The 25,615-nt window shown below is 32.0% G+C and overlaps 4 protein-coding genes across 10 annotated transcripts; all 4 read left to right on the top strand.

Annotated features, from left to right (window-relative positions):
* The first annotated feature begins 559 nt into the window (after window positions 1-559).
* On the top strand, window positions 560-1,006 carry LOC145326514 (uncharacterized). Its single transcript, XM_080169885.1, has one exon. The coding sequence runs from the start codon at window positions 560-562 to the stop codon at window positions 1,004-1,006; it is 447 nt and encodes a 148-aa protein (XP_080026011.1).
* A 1,658-nt stretch (window positions 1,007-2,664) lies between these two features.
* LOC145326512 (ubiquitin-conjugating enzyme E2-17 kDa-like) lies at window positions 2,665-4,702 on the top strand. The gene is made up of 5 exons (XM_080169884.1): window positions 2,665-2,739; window positions 3,097-3,161; window positions 3,727-3,790; window positions 4,116-4,211; window positions 4,658-4,702. The coding sequence occupies exons 1-5, from the start codon at window positions 2,665-2,667 to the stop codon at window positions 4,700-4,702; spliced, it is 345 nt and encodes a 114-aa protein (XP_080026010.1).
* Window positions 4,703-4,722: 20 nt separating this feature from the next.
* Window positions 4,723-19,644, top strand: LOC145326216 (mitochondrial E3 ubiquitin protein ligase 1-like). 7 transcript variants are annotated; one of them, XM_080169393.1, is made up of 16 exons: window positions 4,723-4,750; window positions 5,496-6,714; window positions 7,222-7,577; window positions 8,448-8,527; window positions 9,227-9,301; window positions 9,937-10,088; window positions 10,635-10,713; window positions 11,193-11,271; window positions 13,552-13,662; window positions 14,109-14,171; window positions 14,989-15,105; window positions 15,236-15,300; window positions 15,832-15,980; window positions 16,540-16,612; window positions 18,552-18,717; window positions 19,452-19,644. In XM_080169393.1, exons 3-15 carry the CDS (start codon window positions 7,550-7,552, stop codon window positions 18,678-18,680), a joined length of 1,200 nt encoding a protein of 399 aa, XP_080025519.1. In that variant the 5' UTR covers window positions 4,723-4,750; window positions 5,496-6,714; window positions 7,222-7,549; the 3' UTR covers window positions 18,681-18,717; window positions 19,452-19,644. The 7 variants fall into 7 exon arrangements, with proteins under 7 accessions (XP_080025519.1, XP_080025524.1, XP_080025522.1 ...); XM_080169398.1 differs by having other exon boundaries at window positions 5,496-7,577; window positions 19,509-19,644; XM_080169396.1 differs by having other exon boundaries at window positions 5,496-7,577; window positions 19,490-19,644.
* On the top strand, window positions 19,606-24,818 carry LOC145326219 (uncharacterized). The gene is made up of 4 exons (XM_080169401.1): window positions 19,606-19,734; window positions 23,363-23,513; window positions 24,172-24,253; window positions 24,587-24,818. The coding sequence occupies exons 1-4, from the start codon at window positions 19,662-19,664 to the stop codon at window positions 24,713-24,715; spliced, it is 435 nt and encodes a 144-aa protein (XP_080025527.1). The 5' UTR covers window positions 19,606-19,661; the 3' UTR covers window positions 24,716-24,818.
* The last annotated feature ends 797 nt before the right edge of the window (window positions 24,819-25,615 follow it).

The following is a 25,615-nucleotide window of genomic DNA, read 5'->3' as shown; positions in this document are numbered from 1 at the left end:
ATTAGTTTTGCTATCACAACATGGTTTTAAAGGTCGTTAATGAACTACAAACTTGCTTGAATTTTGTGAGAAAATATCAAACTGTTTAGACTCTAATACACCTGTTAATGTTATCTACCTAGATTTTTTAAAGGCCTTTGACAAAGTGCCCATTTCAAAGCTTCTCGCCAAAGTTAAATATTTAAACATCACAGGGTAAGTCTATGAATGGATTAAAGCATGGTTTCCAGACAGAAAATAATGTGTTGTCCTTAATGGTGTGGAGAGCGACTGGTGTATAGTGATATCAGGTGTCCCACAGGGCTCAGTTTTAGGCCCTATCCTGTTCCTGATATACATAAATGATATTGACTTATCAGCTGACAAAGTGAAGTTCCTCAGTAAAATTGCTGACGATACCAAACATGGCCAGCCTGTTAAATCAGAAGCTGATAGGGATCTTCTTCAATCCCAACTAAATGCTCTGTGTGTATGGGCTAAAGAGTGGGGAATGGAGTTCAACGTGGAGAAATGTTAAGTCCTGAACTATGACAGAAACAACAAAGAGTATCAATACAAAATGTACAACAAGATACTGGAGAAAGTGGACTCTGAAAAGGATATTGGTGTTCTTGTTAATAAATCAGGCAAACCTAGTGAACAGTGCATCAAAGCTTCAAGAACTGCAAATGGTATTCTGTCCCAAATTTCAAGAACTTTTCACTATAGGGACAAGAAAGTATTTCTTGATCTTTATAAGAGACATGTCAGAGTACACTTGGAATATGCCACACCTGCCTGGTCCCCTTGGCAAGCAGGTGACTGTGAACTTCTGGAGAAGGTGCAAAGGAGAGCTGTTAATATGATTTCTGGACTTCATGGCACCTATGAAGAACAATTTAAGCATTTAAATCTTCAAACTCTATCACAAAGAAGATTTAGAGCAGATATGATTGAAACTTACAAGATTTTAAACAACATGAGCCATGTTATCCTGAAGTCTGGTTCACAAGATCAAACCAGCTAACAGAGTCTCAACCCGATCATCTGTACCTAACCCAGATTTGATTTCCGCAGAACAGAGATTGGCAAAAACTCTTTTAGTTCTAGAGCTGTAAGAGGCTAAAACAATCTCCCAAGTGAAATAAAATCCTCTACCAGACTGGCTCAATTCAAAGTAAAGATTGACAAACACCTGAAAGAAGCTTGATTTTAATGTTAGAACCTCCTTTATGGCCCTAAACGGGGCTCGTCGGAGTATATATTTATATTATATTATATTCGGTACTAAAAATTTCATTGAAAACTATTTTTGTTTTGAATAAAAATAAAATATTGTTGTCTGCTAATCGAATATTTAATTCTGCTTGGGAAACATGATTTTCTCAAATATATTTTCCTTTTAGATAAGTGTTCTTTTAATCTTTTATTCTTATTTGCATATATTTACACTGTAAAATAGTAAAAAAAATAATAAATTATGAAAATACTGTAATTAGGTTGAGGAAAAAAGTAAAAGTATATTTTGTCTTGTTAAAAAATAAATGTCGTCTTTGGTACAGTAAACTTGAAAAATAAATGTCGTCGTTGATACAGTAAACTTGAAAAAGGGGGTTCAAAAATAAAATCAGCTGTATTACATCCTTCCCCTTTACTACTATTTCTTTGTTTATTACTCCTTTTTTAAAATACATCACTTTCCCTTTCTTTTGTTAGGCTTTCTTGTTTAATGTCCCCCCCTCTCTTTTTTTTAGTTTTATTATTCAACTTCCTTTCCACGGGGGTAAGGTGGATGGGGGGTTAGTCTCCCTTTTTTTGTGAATTTAAATGCCCTTACATTCCCTCCCCCCCCCCCTCCCCTCAATATCAGCTGATTATTTAATAATGTGCTAAGCTCAGCTTTACTTACATACAATTCAAAGAATCAAAGCTCTGAATTTAGGTTGATTTTGCGGATTTTCTAGAATAGTGAATCATAAAAAATAATTTTATTTGTGTTTTCTTTTAAATAGAACATATTTTTATTCTTTCTTTGTATTGCTTTTTTAATATGAACGCTTTTTTGAGGCGAAATTTTAATTAATTTGTTTTCTTTGTACTTTTTGTTATTACAATGAAATGAATTAAAATATTCGAATCATGCTAGCTGCTATAAAAGTACGGTTAATTTAGTAAGCTTTAGGTTTTTTTTTATTATTGCTTAGATTTCTTTTATCTGAAAGTACGTTTCCAAGTATATCTCTGGTATTTTTAGGTAGTTTATATGTGATTCATTATTTTAATTCAATAATTACTTATTTTAACGTTTTAGATTATTCATGACATTATATAGTACTTATATATTATTTAGGCTGTTTTCTTCCAATAATTAAAGATATTACTTACTTCAATAAACTAATTTTCTAAGATATATCTTTCAATCTTTACTAAACCTATTCTCCAGCCACAGATTCAGACAAAAACCTTACTACTTGTATGTTCGATCGATTACATATTCCAATCAGCTTTTTGGATTTTTTATAGTGTATCATTTAGTTGGAGCTACGAGATCTCAACATTAATCCCACCTCCCTCCACGTATGCTCACGCTCAGCCTTTAATTCAATTCCTAACAACTGCAACAATAGTACCTATGTTTAAAGCAAACTTAATAATGTTTTTTGAAATCTTTTTTTTCCAGACAAAATGGCTTTGAAAAGAATAAACAAAGAGTTGAAAGATATTGCAAATGACCCCCCTGCACAGTGCAGCGCTGGGCCAGTAGGTAATTATCATCAAATATTAGTAGATATTCATATTAATGATGCTAATATAGTTTTTTTTATTGCACTGAATTTCAGAAAGCTTTTCGGAGATATTTAATGAAAAAAATAAAATATTAAAACCATTATTGTTGGCTTCGAGGGGCCGAAGGCCTGAGCTAACAAAACTGATATTAATTTTATGATTTAAAAAAAAATATTCGTGGAAATTTGTCTGTATTACGATGTTCTATATATGATTGTTCAATATGACTGAGAACTGGTTCTAATCCAGTGGATATTTTTAATCGCTTATTACAGCCTGTATCGTTTCAATCTTTAATGAACACAATTGTGATAAAATGTATTATTTTAGGTGATGACCCATTTCACTGGCAAGCCACCATCCTGGGTCCATCAGAAAGCCCTTTTGAGGGAGGAGTTTTCTTTCTTAACATTCACTTTCCCACGGACTATCCTTTTAAACCACCAAAATTTGCCTTCTCAACTAGAATCTACCATCCAAATATCAACAGGAATACTTTGATTAAAATAAATAAACTTTTTTCGTAAATTAGGTAAATACATACTATCATAAATGTTTAATAATAAAGAGGGGGGGGGGGGGGGGTTATGATACTCACACCTAAAACGCAAAGGCAAAGACCAAATAAAATTTTATTATATTACTTAAAATTCGGCGACAGACGGCGGTTTCCAGTGGAAGCACCGGTTCCTCCGCAATTTCTTCATAGTTTTACATTGTATCTCATTACAGCAACTACCATGCCAATTTTCAGTGCACCTTTGAGTTTTATGTGTGGTTACAAAAAGTGTGGCATCCACCTTTCCCTTTGTACATAAATGCGGTCAATATGTTAATGCTTCTTTTGATGTCAAATAACTCAAAACAATTTATCACCAAATGAAGTTGATAAACTTGTCCCTGATCACATGGTATTACCCTTAATTGGGAATTAAGAATTAAAGTATCAATTTGATATAGTAATGGAGCCATTTGTTTGGATATTCTAAGATCTCAATGGTCGCCGGCCTTGACGGTTTCAAAGGTATCTTTTCTTTTACTAATCAATATTACAGCTGCTTTACAGCTAGTGTATTTACGAACGTTAATTAAAATCAATAAAAGTATGATTTCTCTTCTTGTTTGATTATTTTTAAAACATCTTACCACAAACGAAAATCTTAAATCTATGTACATTTGATTGAATTTCGATATTAATGTGATATAGTTTACTGTTCTATTTTAATTTGATATGATTTATTATAAGCCTGTTTTGATCCTAATAGACGATTTTTAACTAGAAGAATATTTATCTTTTATTCTTTATGAATTATTTACCTAATATATAATATATTTAAATGTTTATCTAGGTGTTATTGTCAATTTGTTCTCTGTTGTGTGATCCCAACCCTGACGACCCACTCGTCCCAGAAATTGCCAGGCAATACAAAACAGACATGACAAAGGTAACAACAGGACTCTGATTAGGTAGTGGCTCGTTGTTTGGTTAATAGCTTCGTATAAAATTCACCATTGACTTCACAATCTTTGCTTGCAGTCCTAACTGCGAACAACATTAAGCTAAACTTTTCAAGTCAGGGGTGTATATTCTCCATGGGATCTCCAGCTGAAAGGGGAGGGGGTGATGAATAAATGTTGTAGGAAAAAAATGAAAAGATATATCGACTGAAAACCTGAGCTGATAATTTTATCATGAAATTTTTTTTAATTCGGACCATAAACGCCAAATATATGGGGAAATATTTAAAAAATCAACAAAAATTTACTCGTCTTCTTGTCTACAGACACAAATCTTTGATGTAACGAATCTACCCTAGCATCTATATTTTGCGTAGTTTAAGAAGGGATTCGAACCCGTTACTTGGCCGACTATTAATTTTATTATTTATAGTATAACGAGAATGCTCGGGAATGGACCAGGAAATATGCCATGTAATCACGGATCATGTTTGGGGAACGGATGGTTTGGGTATTAAATTATCAGGTCTAGTTTAGTTTTATTTGTACTAATGTTTGTTTGTAAAGGGGACTATCCACGAACGAGAGCAAGTGATTCTAAGCACCTTGCAGCAGTGATTCTAAGTGTTTTTTGTTGTTGAATATACTAGGGTTCTGTGTAATATCATTAAATCGACTTAAAAAATCTAGTTTCGCTATGGTTTTATATAAAAAATAGACGCCAAAACATAATCAAATGCTGTTAATTACATAAGTACACTAATAAAACTGTTTATAATATTACAAGTCACAATCTCTTTTTCTATATCAACATTTTTTATTGAAAAACTTTTACTTTTGTGTTACAGCAGTTTGAACTCAACAAAACATTTGATGTATAGTAAAAAATTCCTAACATTAAATATAAAACCTTTCTGTATTTTAATTACGTAACAACTAACTACGTATCCAACAGTTGTTATTTTAGAGAAGCTTCATATGGAAAATCCGGGGATTTTTAAGGCTATTTTTTTTACCCCTCTCTAAATTTTGTATACAGAGCTTCTTTAAGCTTGGTGCAAAACCTCTTATTTGCAATTCCTTAGAATTTTTGGGGAGATTTTTCACCCCCTCCCCCCCCCCACCCCTAAAAAAAGTATGCAAATGTGTTTTAATTACAAAGTTCCTGTATTGATTGAAACACCAGTTTAAGTGATATGAAATAACTAGTAACAATCACTGACAGATAATTTTACATACTATCTAACAATTTCAAACTGAATATTTTTTAGGGTTAACTGTGACCGTCGTCAGTAATCATCAAAAACTGTTTCAAACATCAAGACAACAAAATTTCATCCTGGTTAGAATAAAAAGCATGTTAGCCAGCATGAAAGATATTAAAAAACACCCTAAAAATGTAAAATTTTTGTGCATTAATAAAAAGCTTTTTTATGGTTAATTTAAAATACTTGAACTATAGAAATAAAATTGTGACTTATAAAATTTCCCTGTGAATGATTTGAAACTGTCGAATTTGAAAAATAGTTATTGATCCAATTAATGACTAGTAAATTATTGATTACATTATCATTGTTATTTTTTATTAAAAAAGGAAAAAATAAGGACTTACTTAGGCATAATAAAATTTTTAATCATTAATGTCATAATGTAAATACTTTTGTATGGATTTTGGGCCAGTTTTTTCACACTTTTACATCCTGTGAAGCTTACTAGACCTAAAATTCATCTAAAATCAGTAAATTCATAATATCGTACGAGCTTTTTGGATAGAGAAAATTAAATTTCGAGTATTTTCTGCTTAATAATTAGGGGATTTTTGTGACAAATTAACCTTTATTGATCTAATAGCTAAATGTGTTAAAGATTGGAGTTGGGCATTTTTAATTATATGTGTCCTAATAACTCAAGATCACTTAGGTAATATTGACACAGATGGTGGAAAATGCTTCTCTCTCTCTTTAAAATTGCCTCTCCTCATATTAAAAATTGTTACCACAACTCTTATTGCTTCATGTTAATCAAATGAAATATAGGAAATACATGTAATATAAGATGTCCATTATTTCAATATATTGAAGAATATTGTAATGTAAAAAAATTGGGACTTAAGGCACCTATAGAAAAACTTTTCCATAAATTGTCTCATTATTTAGAAAATTATTAAGAAAATAATACTGTGTAAATGTTGGCCGGTAGAAAAGTTATAGGCAAAAAAAATGTTTATTTAAGACGCCAATTTCTATTCTGCAAATTATCAGAAAAATCTTTGAAAATTAACATAAATAAACATAAACAATGCAATTTATGTATTATGTAATTATGTATGTTTAAAAAAAGATAAAAAGTAGTTGACATTAAAATACATTATATAAAGCATTATATACCTAATGAATTAAATGTCAAAAATCTTTTTTTAATAATACATTAGTTATTAATTGCACTTTATATTAACAAACAACTATTTCCGTCTGTTATGGATACAATTAGGTTTGTTCAAATTTTAGTTTAAAAGATATTTTTGATTAGAAAATTATAATTTCAGATTTCAGATTTGAAACCAATTTTCTTAGACGTAAAAAATTAAGAACAAAAAAATAGACTTTCCTTATTTTGTAAAGGGGTAGTTTCACGAAATGCATTTGAACTTAATTTAGTGAACCGCATATTTTATCCTGGTTAAATGGTTAAACTACATTTATATGGCATATATTTGAAAGAATTTCAATTTTCTACCACGTAGTTTTTAAAATATCAAGATTTGAAAATCGTCTTTTTAAATTGCATATATCACAAAAAGACAATTATCAAGTCTTGATATTTTAAAAACTACGTGGTAGAAAATTGAATTTATTTCAAAAATATGCTATATAATTGTAGTTTAACTCATTAACTAGGAAAAAATATGCGGTATACTAAATTAAGTTCAAATGCATTTTGTGAAACTACCCCTTTCTAATCAGAAAAAAAAATTTTTATTCTTTTTTTTTTATTAAGCAACCAAAGATATCAATTGATGATATAGAAATGTAATCACTTAAAAACTGTTTTTTATACATAATTCTTATTTTATGTATTTTTGTCAGTGCGACTTGTCGACTATGTTTTTAATTATATTTAATCGCTTTGTTTATTGTAAACTTTAAAAACTTGTAAATTATAAAACTCGGTTCATTATTCTTCATAATAAAATTAAATAAAGTATTTGAGTCAAATAAGTTTTTGGATATTATTGTTTTTTCATTCATTATTTCATCTGGTTCATTAATATTTTTTTTCAGATATATTTTTAGACGATTTTTTGTGTTGTATAAATTTATTTAAGATGCCAGATTGGAAAGATTTTTTACCAGGAAAGATTGTATGTGTATCAAAGTAAAAGAATAGAGAGGGAACGTGATATAATATGTACCTACCCACGGGGTGGACATTCTGTGCCTACTTTCAATGAATTGGGTCTTTTAACATTAGATAATAGCGTCGGAAATATAAACACAGCCAAGTCGCTTCATAAAAGTAATTTGCTAGCAGATGAAAAAGCTCCCCACCACTTGGGCCAGGTAGTTATCTGTGTTATACAATATACATTTATTTTTTGTGTAATTAAATAGGGGAAAAGGGTTTTGAGAAAGGTCACTGGTAGAAAATTTAATGTCTCCTTAATGATTAGTTTGAAATTTTACCGACGTTAGGTTAATTTTAGAGTCATTTTATGGGAAGGATTTCAAATAAAAGAATTACTAGGCAAGTTCTCGGATTGAAGTTAAATATTTTTCTTTTGGCCTACGATGGGAGGAGACCTGCAATATCTTCACATTACAATTGTTTAGCTTCTATAACTTGCTAACATGAACATCACTTATTGGTCCGTGCTTTCATCGAGTAGTAATGGATGGGGAAGGGTGGGTCGTTATTTTAGCCAGCTTCAATTATACTTTATTAGGGTATTCAATAATCTGTTGTAAGATCCAAGTAATAATAAATTCATTATTAACCAATACTTTTTCAAGAACACATTTCGTTTGTAATTAATTAGGATAGCTGTCATATTTCGGGTACATGAAGTCCTGATAAAGTCTGATAGGCAAAACTGTCAATAAAGGCGTGGTGGAGCTCATTTGAAACTTATGGACCAGATAGTTGTATCTCATCATATATATACGAAAATATAACCATTAACCATAGTTAACCTAACAACTTACACATACCTTTATTAAAACTAGAACTTATATGCTTGGGCATAGATGGAATAATAGTGGGGACATTTTACTATGGATACAGACATGCGGCTTACTGTGTCAAGGTAGGTACTTAAAATTATTGATGGAATAATTTGGACATTGTTAGTTTGTACAAACCAATCAATTTTCTGGTAATGAATTCTTCTATATTTTATTGATATATAACTATCAAGCATGTAAGAAACATGCCATCTCATGGCCAGGGTATAGTAGGTAGGTGCGGTTAGGAGTTCATAAATTGATTTATTGAAATATTGATGATATAAGGCAACTGTCATTCTCCAAGAAAGCTATCTACGTTTAGGTAATACGTCTGATTTTGATTTCAACTAAAGATTCCTAATACCTGAGCGACAGCGTAGAGCTTGTAAAGAAAAAAAAAACCTTAGCGTCCTTAAGTTGTAGTTACCACATAGCATAAGGGCTTAAGGTATAAGCATAAGAGGATATGTATAATATATATATAACCCTAATTTTGATAACCAAAATTGACCTTTCTACAGATTAAAATTATCGGTAGATAGTAAAATTGGGACTTTGCTAGTTAGTAGCAACCCATCATGGTACCCACAAGTTGTTAAGCTAACCAATGAATAAGTGTTTTGATAGCACTCTAGGTACTAAAAAATAATGGGTACTTTGATTAACTTTTAATCACTGAATAATATCTGTGCTATAACTCACTATCCGTTTGTCTATCTATATTTTTCTATGCTTCGCTACCTAGGTACTACTAATGGATATTATTGTTGTTCATCTAGGAATTAAAAGAGGCACCAGAATTACCAATCTCAACTAGTTTGAAGAAACAAATAGAATCACATCCGCTTGCACAGGTCGGTATTTTTAATTTTATTTGTTTGGTTTGTTGAATCATTAACATACCAGAGGAGTTTCATTAAGAAAAGCTTATTATTAAAGGGGACGAAAAAGAGTAATTATGGTATGTCAATCATTTTTCAGCAGTTATGTTAGGTATTTTACTGCGTTTAAATTATGAATCCTCAAATTCCACTATACTCAAAAAAATACTTTTTCGATGCTTGGTATATACTTGCTTATTTGCAGATATTTTGCTATTATCTTTTATGCACAACGAACTCAACAAAACATTTGATGTTAAACTCGTCAAAAAATCATTTAATTTTTTAAAATTTTAGTGGTAAAACTTATTTATTCGTAAGTTTAGCCATGTTTACTAGAAACCTAGTAAAGTGACCAAATAAATGTCTAACATCACTGCTATGAGCTTATCAATATTTTCTCTCTTTCGTTCATAGTCCCCTGGCTGACAATAATGAAAATTGAGTACCATCTAATTGTCCTACTATACAATACATTGTAATCTTGTGGTTTATGTTAGATTATATACCTATTCTGTTTGCAATATAGATTTTATTTTCTAATAGGATAACTTGTAGCTACATAAGTCTGTATCTAGGCACCTAAAGTTATGATTTATACATTTCAGAAAATTGGAGATACTATAGTGCTTCCTTATGCAACAATACGCGGCAATGTTACTCCCCTTGGCCGTACAGTCGCCAGTGCCTATGTACCGGAAATTCAAAATGGCGTCATTCAGAAAGTCGTCTTCACAGAACACAAGAGAAATTTGAGTAGGTTTGTCCTTGATCCTTGTTTAGATGAGTGAGTATCTTTAGATACAAAGGAAGGGATTGTTTCATATAAGGTCATGCTCTCTAGAGTATTCGGGTATAGTCAATTTCTTGGCTCTTAAGGGACGTTTCTCAGTATTTTCATAGATTTTTTACTATTTCTAGACCCTGAGGGGCCGATTGCCTAACCATATCGGGTAATCACCTAATCTTACATAACCCAACCTAACCTAAAATATAACCTATCAAAAGCTACTGTGAAAATACGACGAAACGCCACTTGTCTCGAATGGGACCATACCCGACTATTCTCATGTAAAGAAAGGGATGAGTTTCAACCATATTAAGGTTTAGTTACCTACCTACCTTGTCTGAAAATTCAAATCATCACTTGATGAGTTTGAACATTATACCATAAAAACTTTCTGTTAACCATACCTTTGCAAAAGCTAGTTATTCGATCTATCCATGTAAGTTATCCATCATTTGGTACCAGATACCCATTCTGGAAGTATCCCAATGATTTATACGTACCTTCTTTTTAATTTAGAACTGGATTTTGGGTGGACACAGAACGAGTATTACATAAATATGTCAATGAAACTCCATTTTTCCTCACAAATCCACAGGTAGGATACTGTTGAGCATGTTAAGAACTTTAGTCAAGTATCTTAAAGGATAAAACGATTACGATGAAGGATATATTGAAAAACATCAGCAATGATGATAGACAAATTTATCCCTTCCTAGATTAAAATCATTAGTTTCTCTAAGATTAAACAGTAAACACTGCTAGTTTGCTGCAGCTAATCAGAATTTTAAAGTTTTTAAGAACTAATTTTTAAGTTTTTTTTTAACTAATTTGAGAATGTGTTTATGAATTAATGTTCTTTTAACCAAATTTTCATAAAATAATCCTGTCCTTTTCCTCCCAGAACAAATTTCATTTTCATAATCTAAAAAATCAAATGTTGGCGTTCCATTGTCAATAACTTTAAGATTCACGTATTCGATCACTTATATTAGGACACCTGCCATATTAAATTTAGCAAATACACAATGCAGAATCAATTACAAATAATGCGTCAAAGTTTGATGTTATTTCTAGGGAAATTCTTTGTCTATGTCCCGGCCTAAGATTGAAGTTTGTGATTGGGCCGATGCTGCTCAAATTGATCTTGATACAAGTAAGAGTTTTAATATTATAATTCTGTAATTGTATGATTTCAAAAATTTACTGACTGTTAGCAGGGGATCTTAAGGGATAAGACAATAGACAATAAATTGATTTACATCTCCGATTATGATGAACATTGGTTTATGGTTCATGGTTAAATAACTCCAAGAAGTCCAAATAGGACCATAAGAGGAGGTTGTTGATTCACTATATCAATGTTTCAATATATTTTTCCAAGAGTTTTTTTAAACACTGATATTTTGTCTGTAGATTTAACATTTACAGTTAAATTGTTCCAATTTTTTGTGGCTCTTGTGCTGAAGAAATTTTTACCAATTTCTGTGTGATGAAATAATACTTGTAGACAGTTTTCGCCATCAATATTAGGTATGTTCCTGGTTGTTCTTCGGCCGGGTTGTGGAGCCTTAAACCAGTGATGCTTATCAACTTTGTCTATTCCTTTGATAATTTTAAAAGTCTGAATCATATCTGCACGCATCCTTCTCAAAATAAGTGATGGTAGTTTCAATTCTCGCAGCTTTTCTTCATAGGTATTGCCACCGAGCCCAGATATCATTCCAACAGCCTTTTTTTTGAACTTGCTCCAGTTCTTCTATATCTCCAGTTTGCCAGGGAAACCAGGATGGAGATGAATATTTAAGGTGGACACGTACATACCTTTTATATAGATTAAGGAAAATAAATCTATCTCTGAAATGAAATGCCTTAGTAATCTGCTTAAGAATTCCTTTGACTTTTCTTGCTATTTCCCTGCAGTTATAGGTTGGAGTAAATTTGGAACCCCAAGGTCTATTTCATGGTCAACTTTGGCTAGAATTGAGTTCTTCATTGAGTAATCAAATTTAGGATTATTTTTACCAAAATGCATTATCTTACATTTGGACACACTAAACTCCATGCCCCATTTGTTGGCCCAGACACGTAAAGAGTTGAGCTGCTCTTGTAATTGTTTTCTGTCGTTTTCAGATGTAACAGGTTGGCCAAGTTTTGTGTCATCTGCAAATTTTTTCATGACTTTAATGATAGGTGCTGCGTCATCAATATCATTTATATAGATAAGGAACAACAGGGGACCAAGGACACTTCCTTGGGGTACACCAGAGAGAACATCAACCCAGTCTGACTCCTCTCCAATAATGACAACACGTTGCTTCCTAGAATTAAGCCAACTAGAGATCCACTTAAAAATTTTTCCATCAATTTTCATAGCTTTAAGCTTTAGCAGGAGCTTTTTTATTAGCACTTTGTCAAAAGCTTTGGCAAAGTCAAGGTAGATAACATCAACTGGTTTACCATTTTCTACATAATTGACAAGATCTTCTAAAATTTCAAGGAGATTAGTGCAGGATAATACTTTACTAAAGCCATGTTGTGATAATTTTATCAGCATATTTCGTTCAATGTGGTTTACAATATTGATTTTAATCATTGATTCCAACAACTTGCAGGGCACACAGGTAAGACTGATGGGTCTATCATTTTTAGCTTTGCCTTTACTTCCTTTCTTGTGTATTAGTGTAACATTAGCAAACAACCAGTCAGTAAGAACTTCAGATGATTTCAGAGATTTGTTAAATATCATAGTCAGTGGCTGGGCAAGCTCATCACAAAAAGTTTTAAGAACAAAAGTGCTAATTCCATCAGGGCCACAGGAGTTTGTATTTGTTCTTTTGTTTGGTTAATTGTTTGATTGATTGATTAGCCTCCAGAGCTTCGTCAAGTCAGTTTTGTAGAATCATCTGTTTAGGTTATGCCCTCGTCAAGTTGTAGAAAATCTGCCGCCATTTTTGGGTTGGGTCCATAGTGATAAAATGTCAAGGTTGGTTGGGTTGTTCGGGCATTCAAACAGATGTGTTGTATTGTGGGCTATTGGTTGCATTATGGGCAACTATCGTCGGGTTTTTCTTCTATTCTATGTAAATAGGAGTTCAATAAACTGCTATAACCTGATCTTAGTTGGGATAATCTGGATATGGTTATTCTTGTTAGGCTGATTTCTTTTTTTTTACCTCTGGTGGGTAGATTTCTTTGCAGGACTTTGATAGGCGGGTATTGAGCTAGGGCCTTTTGCACTTCTGAAGTATGAATGGATTTCATTTTAGCCTTTATGTCATCCTTGTTCATAGGGAGAAGATGAGCAATATCTTTCCTTCTGTGTTGAATTGTTTGCTTTAAACTGCGAGGGGGGAGGGGGGTTTCTGTCAGTTTAAAACCAGGGTAGTCAGGCAAGTGATTGGTCAGAAGAAATTGATTGGCTATCATTCTGCAGTGGTCCTTTGGATGTCAAGGAAGAGCCTGTACGAGGTGCATCTACCTGGAGCAACACACCACCACCTGCCCCAGCAAAGTCTTCTACCTTACTCCTCTCAGAAGATCTCAAGTCAGTCAATTCTGAATTTGGTTAATTGTTACAAACATTTAGTTGAGCTGAGGAATATCAGTATATTATATTATTACCAAAACTAGGTAGGTTAAGTTGGAAACTGATAGTATTAACCAACCAATAAGGATTTAAATAGATTAGTAATTACCAAAAGGTTTTAAGCCAACGAATGAGAAGTTTTTTTTACGCCATTGGTACCAATTATAATTTACAGTCCATTGTCCCTTCCCTTGACTACTAGATATCTGGGACAGTTCACCTTTAAGTGTAACATTTGGAAAATTTGGAATGTCGTGGACTTTTTAATAATCTGTAGTTTTAGGCAAAGATTATCTATCTGGCTTTACCTCATGACTATCTATTTGTTTAATTCTCTATTATTTTTCTGATTCTTTTATCTTTGCATCAATATGAAGATAAAATCAAGAAATGTTTTAATTTAGTCCATGACAAGTTTGAAGCTGGTCCCAACACTCTTGGTTCACACATCCTTGGTTGGGTACAAGGTTATTATTTTTAATGTCTAACAGGGGTGTATTGTGTATTCTACACAAGCAAGGACGTCCAAGCTTTCTTATTTAGGGGGGGGGGGGTGATGAAATTAAATTCAATTTTTGGGGGTGCCTACGGGGGAGTGGGTAATCTTTGTATCTTAGAGGCAAGGACGTCAAAAAAAATTTTTATTGGGGTGGGGGGGGGGGGGGTAAAAATTAAAATAAAAAATTCATTTGTAACCCCCCCCCCCCCTTGGACGTTCCTTTGCACAAGATTTATTTAATTTCCGGCTGCAAAAAGTTTTTTCCCTATAGTAGGTACCTACTCTTTATTTTTATCATTTTTCCCCCTCCCACATCTTTTTTCTTTTTTTTCATAACTGCTTATTTCTTAATTTTTCCCCTCTCCATTTAGTAGGGTATGCCATGCAGAATATACAACCCTGATGTCTAATAGTACCTAATTATTATGTTTGAGGTTGGGACTTGAAAATAGCTAGATATTAGAATTCACATGAAGAATAGGTAGTAGACTTCAGTTGGCTAAATAAACCAATATTTTTTGTTTTGTGGATTGTAATTGTTGTTTTCTAATATTTTCTAAACCCAAATACAGTCTGTATGGCAGATGTCCCACGTTTAGACAAGAAGGTTAGAAATTGCTGAATACTTAAATGTTAGAAAGGAATTTGGTTTATTTTGATTAAACTGTGGGGCTTAGCCCAAATCCTATATCTAATTTTCAAAGAAAGTATACTTAAATAAAAGTTTCACCGATTTTTCAATTTACGTTTGAAAGATTTTTCATTGATGAAAATAAAATTTTTAGGTGATCTCCACAAGGGTACCCAGATAACAGAAAGTATGCTCTTGAAAGATACAACCTTGACTGCTGTTGGCCAGTTGGTGTCATCCCCCCTTGGCATTCAAATTAAACCACCTACAGGTAGTTTTGATACAAGATCAAGGACAATTGTGTCCATAAGTTGTTCAGCTATAAATAGATACTATAGAATAGAATAATTTTTATTAATTTTTCTAAAAATACCTAGGTAATCGAATACAATTTTTTTCAGATAACAGACCATTTTTCCTTGTGAGAAATTCTATATCATCTTTGATTAAAGAATATGAATCAGGATTGTTTATTTTATCAATAATCATTATAAGGTTTTAAGTAAATTATAAATATAGCATCTTTACGATCATACGATGCAATAAGATTTTCTACGATTTTAATCTTAAAGATTTGTGTCGCATTAACAATTTTTAGGGGGCTTAAAGCATAAGGTAGGTTAAAATAGTTTAGGACAGATGTTTTTTTATTGTTTCTATGCCTATTGATTTTTTTTCATTTTAAAGTGACATTAACTAAAACTAATACCTAATGTTTTCTTTTAAAAATGCTTCGATGATATACAGACAATGTGCGAAAGGTAACCTAAACTAAGATTCATAGGAAGGATGGCTAAGATTTTTTTATTGTTTTTTTTGGGGTGGATGGGGGGAAAAATTCTTTTACTCCCCCCCATTAGACGTCACATAATCATAGTTGAAAGTTATCTTTTCAATATTGGTTTTACTGAGGACATATTTAAATGAAAACAACGGCTTATAAAACATCTAATGCGTTTAATTTACTCTAAAAATAAACATTATAAAAAATCCAGGAAAAGACGCCTTCAAGGGGTTGTTAACATTCTTTGCACTTGCTGGTGTAATTGTATCAGCTGTTGGTATTTACCGGTATTATCAAAAAAGGAAGCAAGAACTTGCCAATACAGCCAATCAGTCTACCATTGATACTATAATTGCAGACAGGTATAATTTAATTCTAAACAAATATTAAAGAAACAGGAATGAAACATCTAATAGATTTAGAACATGCTAAATAATAGAAAATCACGAAACCTTAATATTGATTACATATAATATACGAGTGGAAACGCCCCTAGCAAGGCTCTATAGTTGAAGGTATATGGAAGAGCTTAAAAATAGCATACCCAAACTTATTTATAAAAAATAAATGGCCTAATACCATTTCAGGACCTATGTTAAGCTTCACTTTAAAGGATAACCAAATCGGTTAACGAGATCCTTCGCTACAGACAAAAAAGCTTACTGCTTTGTGTATTAGGATATATTATGTGGCCTGATCATCGGACCAAGTAAGTTCCATAATAGCCCTTTAATTAAAAAAATAGCAGCGTTATGGTCTGACTAACTAAAGTGAATTATAGAGTAACTTCGTTTCTAACAACGGAAAAAATCGAAAATAAAAACTCATATTTTACAAATCAGGTTTCTGACTCACTCTTATTTAATTTCACCTAAACAAGGACGAATTAGATAAAGTTAGCATAACTGTTTTTCTTTTCAGAGAAAGTCGTCAGACACGAACTGATCTGCCAGAAAATTTGCAATGTGTTGTCTGTCTCGGTGCTGAAAGAGAGGTAAGTAGAAATTCCTGTATTTTTGCAATTTATTTTTGATAGGGACCTATTTCAAAAAGACTGAACAATAAAGTGATTTATATCCCCAATTATAATAAACAAAATTTAGTATTCACCCTTCTGTATATTTTAATGTTAAGAGCTAAATTCCTTGATAAACTCTTCTTGTTTTAACCTCATAATACTAAGGATCCCAAAAATTTTACAATAACTTGTAGGTCCATGGTGTTGGTTTATTGACCGTTTGTAACTTAAAGTACCTGGTTGTTATCATCTTGTAAAGCCATTTTCTGTATCATATAAGTTAATTTAGTATTTTCGAGAATCTTGGAGGAGTTCTTTCAAATCGGCCTCCACCTCACAGTGAGCCCAGGAATCCAACTTTGTGGAAAAAATTATTTATGCCCAAAATCGAACATTAGAAAATCAATTATTTTAAAAGTCCATGTTAAAATTCATCATATTAGAGGAGGTTTGCCATTTTAAATTAATGAAAAATTTAAAAAATTAAAGTTTTTATGGCCTTCTGAAGTTGTTACCCTGGAATTCACGAAATTTAGATACAAAAATCTCACAAAAAAATATTTTTAAATTTTTTTTTGTTTTACTTGCCATTTAATCAAATATTAACTTAGGACGTAATGTAATAACATTTTAGAAAGGTTGTGCAATTATCTAACGCTGGATAACAAGAAACTAAATAGTTTTGTATAAAAAAAACCTCTTGAATCCTTATTAAAGAAAGTTGGTGAAAATGCAAAAAAAAGCACGTTGAATATTTTTTTAAGCTCTGATTCAAATACCTTGATCTTTTTAGCAACGAGGTGAAAATTTTTAGGATGAAGTTCTAGCATTAATTAGGCAATATATAAGAGGATCCCATTGGTCTTATCAACTTTCACTTAGTTGCTTAACCTCTATAGATATTTTTGTAAAGGTCGTTTTAAGCTATTTTTAGTGTATAATCCTTATATAATTTGTTGCCGGATTTCATTATAGAGAAAAATCCTTTTACAGGGTAAAAATCTGGCAAAATGCCTTTCCGAAAAATCATGGCATAAAATTTTCTCACCAGTGGTGGAAAAGTTAGAGCACCTCAAAATAAAATTTTACTATGCCCTTGTGTATTGGACCCTGAGGGCCTCCTGGGGGGGCTACCAGAAATATAAAGGTATCTTTGGAACCACAATGGCCGGCTCTAACTGCACTCAGAAGAAGTCAGAGATAATTGCCGGCCGCCTTCCGTCCTTTAATTGGCGGCAAAGTTAGCACACCAAAAAAATGACAATTTTTTGTTGTGTTTTTTGCACACAGGGCGGCGTGTGTTTGTGGCGCAGCCACGTGTATTACCACTTTTTGTAGGTCATTCCAAGCCGGATTGTCGGGTGTGCGGCCAGAGGTGGTCTGACCGGCCGTTTGGCCGACAGCCGCAGTTAAAGGTTGCAAAAGTTGTCAAAATTGAATTTTTTGAGGATTTTTGGCATGCCAGTGCAGCCAGACTGCTTGGCTGACAGGCCTGGGACACATGTCACCTGACACACTGGGCCATTGCCCATCTTTGCTATTTTGCACAATTTTTTTCCCATCACTTCCCTGGCCGTGATGGCCATTCAAAGTGGCCTGGGTCAAAATCGACCATAAACCAATTTTTGGGGGTGATATTTTGACCCCCCAATCATCTAGAGAGGGAGGAAGGGATAATCTTGTTAATTCTGTAAAAGGTACTATAAAAACCTTTTTTAAAAAAAAAAAATTGTTTGATTTGGTTGAAAAATAAGGAAGTTATTAATTTTTTCCACAAAATTGGATTCCTGGGCTCACTGTGGCACCTTCATTGCAAACTTTAGAGAGTTATAATTTCCCATCAAAACTTAAATCTTATTTAAATTGGCGAATCTTGAACTAATTTCTTACCTATTAATTTGAATTTTATTAACAGGTAATAATCCTGCCATGTGGACACGTGTGTGTGTGTGCTACCTGTGGCAGCGAACTTATCAGACAAGGATCAGGATGTCCTGTGTGCAGAGCAACCATCAATTCAGTACATCAAGCTTATGTATCTTAATTTTTTTTGCAATTGTTTTGTTATTTTAGATACTTAGGTACCTACTCACTAAGTTTCTTAAGAAATGGGGGGATATTCATGAATATTAGGTAACAAAATTGGTTACCTACTGGATTTACTGAATTTACTTTGGTAAAAATGTAAAACTGAACAAAATTTTTAGTCATCAAACGCTTTCTTAAAGTCTTAAGAACAGAAAATAACCCTGTAAATAAATTATTATTACCTATTATGTAGGATATTATTTACCAAAAGAAATCACATAATAACAACTATTTTTTATTGTTTTGTTTTCTTCATATGTTTTTGGTCTGGTCATTACTTTTAATGATAAATCATTCTTTAAGTTAATGCTAAAAAACCTTAATTCTAAAAAAGATTAGCCTGTTTTATAGGTTGTAATTTTTTTCATATATAGTGAACCAGCAGTAAACAATATCCATTTCAACTAGTCTATTAGTCTGACATAATATAAAACCAAAACTGAGTTGTATAATGCATTAAATCTCTCTTCCAGTTAACTATTTCATCCACGTTTTTATTTTTGTTAAGGTACTTTTTAACTAAAAATTTATATTAACTTTGTACCTATATAAAAAGTTACCTTCAAAATCTAAATAGTAAAAAAAATATGAGATTAATGTCAGTTCTGCTGGCACCAAGTTGCCGAAGGCTCAGGTCAATAAGAATGGTATTAATTTTACGATTTTTATTTTATTATTCATGAAAAATTATCTTTAATAGGTACCTACTCTATACATAATGTTTTAGTGTTGCTTAGTAGAATATAACCGGTTCTAATCTAGCAGACATTAATCGGTTACGAAGCCATGCTGAAAGAACAATATTCATTTCCTTTCCTATCTTTATTTATGATTAACATTGTTAATAACAGCTGTGATTAGAAAATTTATCAAGAACTGTATATTGTTTAAATTGATATATTTGCACATATAATTTCAGAGATATTATATAACAAGAATGGCAAGTTCTAGTCGTGGCAGGGGTAGAGGTAATGGTACAGATCAAAGGGACGGTGCTCAATCAAGTGGAGGTATAACTTTTGTAAGATTTTCTATAATTTATAAGGACTCTGAAGTGCTGATAGGTCTTAATACTAAGTAATATTTTCACGAGAAATGGCATTATATTTATATCTATTTTACAGTGAAGCTTTCCTATATTTATGGTTGTTCCGGCCTTAACGGAAAGCTCTTATCGTAAATTTGGGGAAATGTCCAATCAATTTCAAATTTGGAATATTGGTTCCTGTAGCAGGGAGGTACATTTCTATACAAAAAAAATCAGTAGCATGTCAATTACATTTTGATCATGGTGTTTTTTGGTTTTAAAAAAATCAAAATTCTAAATACCTAGGTATTTATTTATTTTATTCGCTTGATTTTTGTAATATGGATTTCTAGGAACACTAGGTATATAATCCTCCTTATACCAAATGCTTTGTTATTTAATACCTATATTTGCGACAACTTTTATTTAATGAAATCTTCCAATTTTTAACATGTACAAAATGCCTGGCCCTCTCGGACGGGGTTCGAACTCGCGACAAGCGAATAAGGAAAGAAGACTTCTATATTCAAGCTAATCTGCAATCCAATTTTCAGTACTTAAAATAAACAAGATAGCAAAAAATATATTACTCACGAAACCTCCGTGTCTTTTGGAGTATTATTATATCGGTCGAAAAGTACATGGACAAAATTTCCCATATAAAAGATTTAGCAATGTTTCGTATAAATTAAGCTCAAACTGACCTAATATTAATTAAAACTATTTAAAACATTATATCTAATGTACATACACATATAATAATCCTAAAAACAATATTCTTTTAACAATTTTCATCAAAAAACAGTAAAGAAAAAAAATCAATAGGATAAATCAACTAATTTTAAATATTTTTCTTACCAAACCAAATATTTTTCTCACCAAACCTCTCAATTTTTTGAATTTCGAGGTTTGGTGATGTTCTTTTGGAGTATTATTATATCGGTCGAAAAGTACATGAACAAAATTTCCCATATAAAAGATTTAGCAATGTTTCGTATAAATTAAGCTCAAACTGACCTAATATTAATTAAAACTATTTAAAACATTATATCTAATGTACATACACATATAATAATCCTAAAAACGATATTCTTTTAACAATTTACATCAAAAAACAGTAAAGAAAAAAAATCAAGAGGATAAATCAACTAATTTTAAACTAATATTGGAGTATATGTATTTTGAAGATTTAAAAATTTAGACAAGTTTTTGCACAAAAAAAAAGCAAAATATAACCTGAAGAATCAAATTAACAAAAAATTACAAGTCTACAAAATACAAATATTTATATGCGGAGGTTTAGTGATAAAGAAATAAATGTTTCCCCCCCACCCCCCCCCCCCCCTTTCACACATATTTATAGCAATTGACCAATTTTTACAATTCTTTAAGATTGCTATTGTAGCACAGAGGTATGTTGTATGGCTGTGGCCGTCATGGTCCAAGATCGATTCTTGGCTGGGAGGCAAATTTTAAATATTTTTTTGTTTAAAGGTACGTTGTATGGCTGTGGCCGTGATTGTCCAGGATCGATTCTTGGCAGGGAGACAAATATATTTAGCATCCTATTATATCCAGTTTGCTATGAATATAAAAATGCACAATCTTTTCAGATTAAAGCCAGTGGTATATAATAACGAACGTCACCTGAATCTTAGTTATAAAGAAATAAATGTTCCCCCTCTCCCCCCCTTCCACACATATTTAGAACAGTAGACCAATTTTTATGATTTTTACGATGGCTGTTGTAGCACAGAGGTACGCTGGAAGGATGTGGCCGTGTTTGTCCAGGATCGATTCTTGGCAGAGTCGTGGCTTTAAATTTTTTTTTGTTTAACTTCGATTCAAGTCGGAAGGTTGTCAGTTCGAAACTACCCAAACACTAAATATCATTTTCACTCTCTGATATAATAAGTAATATTTGGTAAAATTTTACATATTTACATTGTATTAACAGTCACTTAAAATATCAAAAAGCTATTTTTTAAAATTTGTTTTCGTAAGTCTTGAACTCGCATCCAAGGTAGACAAGGAAATGAACTGAAAAAAAAAACAAATCAGATCCGGGATTTGAGCGCTCGATCATGATAACCAATCACCACCATTTTCCCACTTAGCTATGGAGGACACCAAGAATCATTATCAAAATTAGACAATGTATACAAAAATTTTTGTCTTTTAGTATACTTGAACTGAAAAAAAATAAATCAGCTCCGGGTATAGAACGCTCGATCATGATAACCAGTCACCACCACTTTCCCACTGAGCTATGGAGGAAATCAAGATTAATTAGCAAAATTAGACAATGTATACAAAAATTTATGTCTCATAGTATACTTTAAAATTTATGTCACACAGACAAATATCCTGTTACTTTATAAAATTTTGATTTTTATATCCGTTTAAACGGTCACTGATGATTGAAAATTACGCAACCTACGAATTTCTCTTTCTCTCTCTCTCTCTCTCTCTCTCTCTCTCTCTCTCTCTCTCTCTTTCCTCCTATAATATTAAGTATCCCTCAAAGCTTATAGGTCGCCGGTTCAAAACCCCCCACGTAACTTATCAAGAATTCCAGTTCTATTGCCCGCATGTATAATAAACTATTAAAGCTATCATCCATATAATAAAGTAACAGAATGTTTATTTGTCTGTCTGTTTGTTTGTGACAAAGGATCTCGCTAACCCCTGAACCCATATGGTTCTCCTTTACAGTGTAGCTTATCATAGGTTCTGGGAAGGTTTCTAACTATTTATGGAAGAGGGTAACACCACCCACCCAAGAGAAATCGTTCTGGGAAAAAATTACCCCCCCCCCCCCCCCCCTCCACACAACAATATCTTTCTTTCTCTCTCTCTCTATAAAGATAAAAATATTTTTTAAATCCCCGAAGTTTTCGATCTTAGGTGCTTCAGACTGCTTGGATAAAATATTAACAATAAATTTTATCCACTGAGCTAAAGAGGATAGTTTTAATATACTGTTAATTTAAACAATTACTATAAAGTATTCTTTCAAATATTTAGGGCCATGGAAGTCGGTTCGAGGCTTGGCGATAATTTTTTTAAAATTACCTTTTTAAAGATATTAAGGGACTTCAAAATTAGTTTTATTTTATTAATTACCGATATTGTTTACAACATACAATGTCATAAAAAGAAATATTCTTTAGAATATTTAGGGCCAAGGAAGTCGGTTCGAGGCTTGGCAACATTTTTTTTTTAAATTGCTTTTTTAAAAATTTTTAATTGACCTTTTAGAATTAGTTTTAGTTTTATTTTATTTATTTAATAAAAAATTAAATTTTTTTTTAAAGGAAAGAAAAAATGTTTATTCTAACAACAAGAATTGAACCACTGATCTTCGTACCCCATTCTCTCATATCATACCACTACGCTATGAAAGAATAGCTATAAGATGCAATATCAGTAATGTATTATAACAGAAGGAAACAATAATTTTCACTAATTTATCTAAACCTGGATGGTACATCCAGGCATTTCTAGTTCTTTATATGTTATTGTTGGCCTGTCTGTCAGATTTTTTAAGTTTTGCCTTTAAGGATTTTTTCATTCTTGTTTAAAAAAAAAGAATAATGGTTTTGTTTTAGGTTTTGCCTCTGGAATCCTGACAGGACTTGGAATAGCAGCTGGAGGGCTACTGCTAGGCTATGGCCTCAGCCAAATGATGGATGAAACTTCCCATTCACAAGAAGAGGAATATAGAAGGCGTCCAAGACCTGCTAATGATTTACCTCCCAGGTACAACAAAAAATTGAGTGATGGTTCCTTGGGGATTTTATTTATCTAAAATTAGTAAACTCAGCTTTAAGGAAACACTGAGCATGCCTGAGCAATTTTGTATGTCTACTCTTTTACCTATCAAAAAAGTTATTTATACTAAAGAATTTTTGCTTTTATTCCTGTTTATATTTATATTGCTTACCTATTTATGTCAAATGCAACATACATTCGAACATGGTGAAATCTATGATTATCTCCATGATTAAGGAGGTTTTTTTTGTTCGATTTAGGGAAAATAGACCTACCAAGGATTACTCATGCAAAATTTCAGATGGAAATTCGAATTCTATGTGCCATTTGCTCACTGATTACGAGATGGTTGCATTAACCCCCCCCCCCCTTTTATCAAAGCTTATTGAAAATATATATTATATGATCACTAAGTTAATAAGTTAGGTATTTAAACTTGTAGAACATTTTTTAGAAATTCCTCTTTTGCCTTCCAACTTATTTAGATTAGGTAGGTATATTATCAATGACTTGATATATTCTTTTAAATTCTTGTTTGTTATTTGTATGGTCTCAAGGAATGATCTCTTTATATAAATACGTCCGTGTTCTTTTGTCTTCATACCTATGATTTAATAAATTATATTAAAGTTTGTATCTTTTTAAGGAGAAGAACTTCAAATACTCCAAATACCGAAGATATACCACAAGAAAAACGGTGCGTTGTCTGTTTGAATGGAGAAAAAGAGGTATTTTTACTTTTTAGATTAATTTATTCATTGGTCGTGCCGGTTTTGTTATCTTATTCTTAACTAGCACATCATATATATTTCATCTTTATTTAGGATGCTTTCCCTCAAAGTGCCTTGTCGAGCACTAAACCCCGCCCCCGCCATTTTAAAAAAATAAATTAAATAAAATCAAGGTACCAAGTTTTTCGTTTGTTTGTTTATTACGGTCAGGTTAGGTTAGGTTATATTTGGTATTTGGTTTACTTTCAATATATTTTAAGATAATGGGAGAGGTTTCAGTGCTCGATGGGTACTTAGCCTGAAAGCACCTTAAATTGTATATTATTTTAGGTGATAGTATTGGATTGTGGACATGTGTGCATGTGTATCAACTGTGGTCATGAAATAATGAGTAGTCACCATCCTAAATGTCCTATCTGCAGAGCTCCCATTGATTCAGTCAAGAAGTTCTATATGTAGATAAAAATACAAAAATAATAAAAAATATTAATTCCTAACATAAAGGACAAATATACCTATTTATTTTCAGATTTTATATGTCTAGGTACCGTACTATTTATACCCCCCACCCCCCAAAAAAATAAAAAATATCCTCTGATATTATAATAAATAAATTTATTTAATTAAGTTAACTGTAGTGGCATTATTTATGAGCTTATTACATATACTATAAATCAAACATATTACCTTAACCAATAATTCACATATATAAAATTAATGTATCGTGTAGCACCATGATTTTATGGAAATATTACTTGGAGATTCCCTTAATTCCAGCGGTCATTTCCATGTATAAAAAAGAATTTTAGAAATTTTCTCATCAACTTCTCCTTTTTTATTTCAAATATAAAAGCATCTTAAAGCAACTTAAGTGCCTTATTTCTTTTTAATACCAATATTCTTTAAATAAAAAATTTAAAATTTTCCAAGATAAAATTATAAAATGTGATATTTTATGTGATTTACACATCAATGTTGTATATTAAATTTATAATAATTGGTGTGCATTCTCTCCCGCACAGTGTTTTATATTCGCAAAAAGACACAAATGGTAGGTAGGTAATTTTCCTAAAATATGAAGGTGCTTTCCCTCAAAGTAAGTGCCTAGCGATCACATATGATATAAACCATTCCTTTATTGTTTGTTTTTTCATTGAAAAAAATATGGCTTTTTTATGCATGACCCTTGCTGGGGGGTCCGAATCTTGCAGAGTCTATACCTAAGGTACCCTTACTCTGTGGGGCTACACTATACCCTAACCTCACTTAAAATGTTAAACAAACAATCTAAAACCAACTCTTTTCAGAAGAGTTTTTCTTTATTCAAAAATATGAAGGAGGGGTTTTTCTGAGGGAAAC

This window comes from Acartia tonsa, chromosome 8, assembly GCF_053477335.1.
Source record: "Acartia tonsa isolate MP-2025a chromosome 8, ASM5347733v1, whole genome shotgun sequence".
Taxonomy (NCBI): domain Eukaryota; kingdom Metazoa; phylum Arthropoda; class Copepoda; order Calanoida; family Acartiidae; genus Acartia; species Acartia tonsa.
The sequence above is the reverse complement of the archived record's forward strand: the minus strand, read 5'-3'. Positions and strand labels throughout refer to the sequence as shown.

Bases quoted from the DNA above. Each gene is read 5' to 3' on its own strand.
- LOC145326216 (XM_080169393.1), top strand. From the start codon at position 7,550: ATGCCAGATTGGAAAGATTTTTTACCAG. The intron at 10,714-11,192 runs GTAGGATACTGT...TGTTATTTCTAG, and splicing joins TTTTCCTCACAAATCCACAG to GGAAATTCTTTGTCTATGTC. The intron at 15,106-15,235 runs GTAGTTTTGATA...AATTTTTTTCAG, and splicing joins TCAAATTAAACCACCTACAG to ATAACAGACCATTTTTCCTT.
- LOC145326512 (XM_080169884.1), top strand. From the start codon at position 2,665: ATGGCTTTGAAAAGAATAAACAAAGAGTTGAAAGATATTGCAAATGAC. The intron at 2,740-3,096 runs GTAGGTAATTAT...GTATTATTTTAG, and splicing joins CACAGTGCAGCGCTGGGCCA to GTGATGACCCATTTCACTGG. The intron at 3,791-4,115 runs GTATCTTTTCTT...ATGTTTATCTAG, and splicing joins CGGCCTTGACGGTTTCAAAG to GTGTTATTGTCAATTTGTTC.
- LOC145326219 (XM_080169401.1), top strand. From the start codon at position 19,662: ATGGCAAGTTCTAGTCGTGGCAGGGGTAGAGGTAATGGTACAGATCAA. The intron at 19,735-23,362 runs GTATAACTTTTG...GTTTTGTTTTAG, and splicing joins CGGTGCTCAATCAAGTGGAG to GTTTTGCCTCTGGAATCCTG. The intron at 24,254-24,586 runs GTATTTTTACTT...ATATTATTTTAG, and splicing joins GTTTGAATGGAGAAAAAGAG to GTGATAGTATTGGATTGTGG.
- LOC145326514 (XM_080169885.1), top strand. From the start codon at position 560: ATGTACAACAAGATACTGGAGAAAGTGGACTCTGAAAAGGATATTGGT.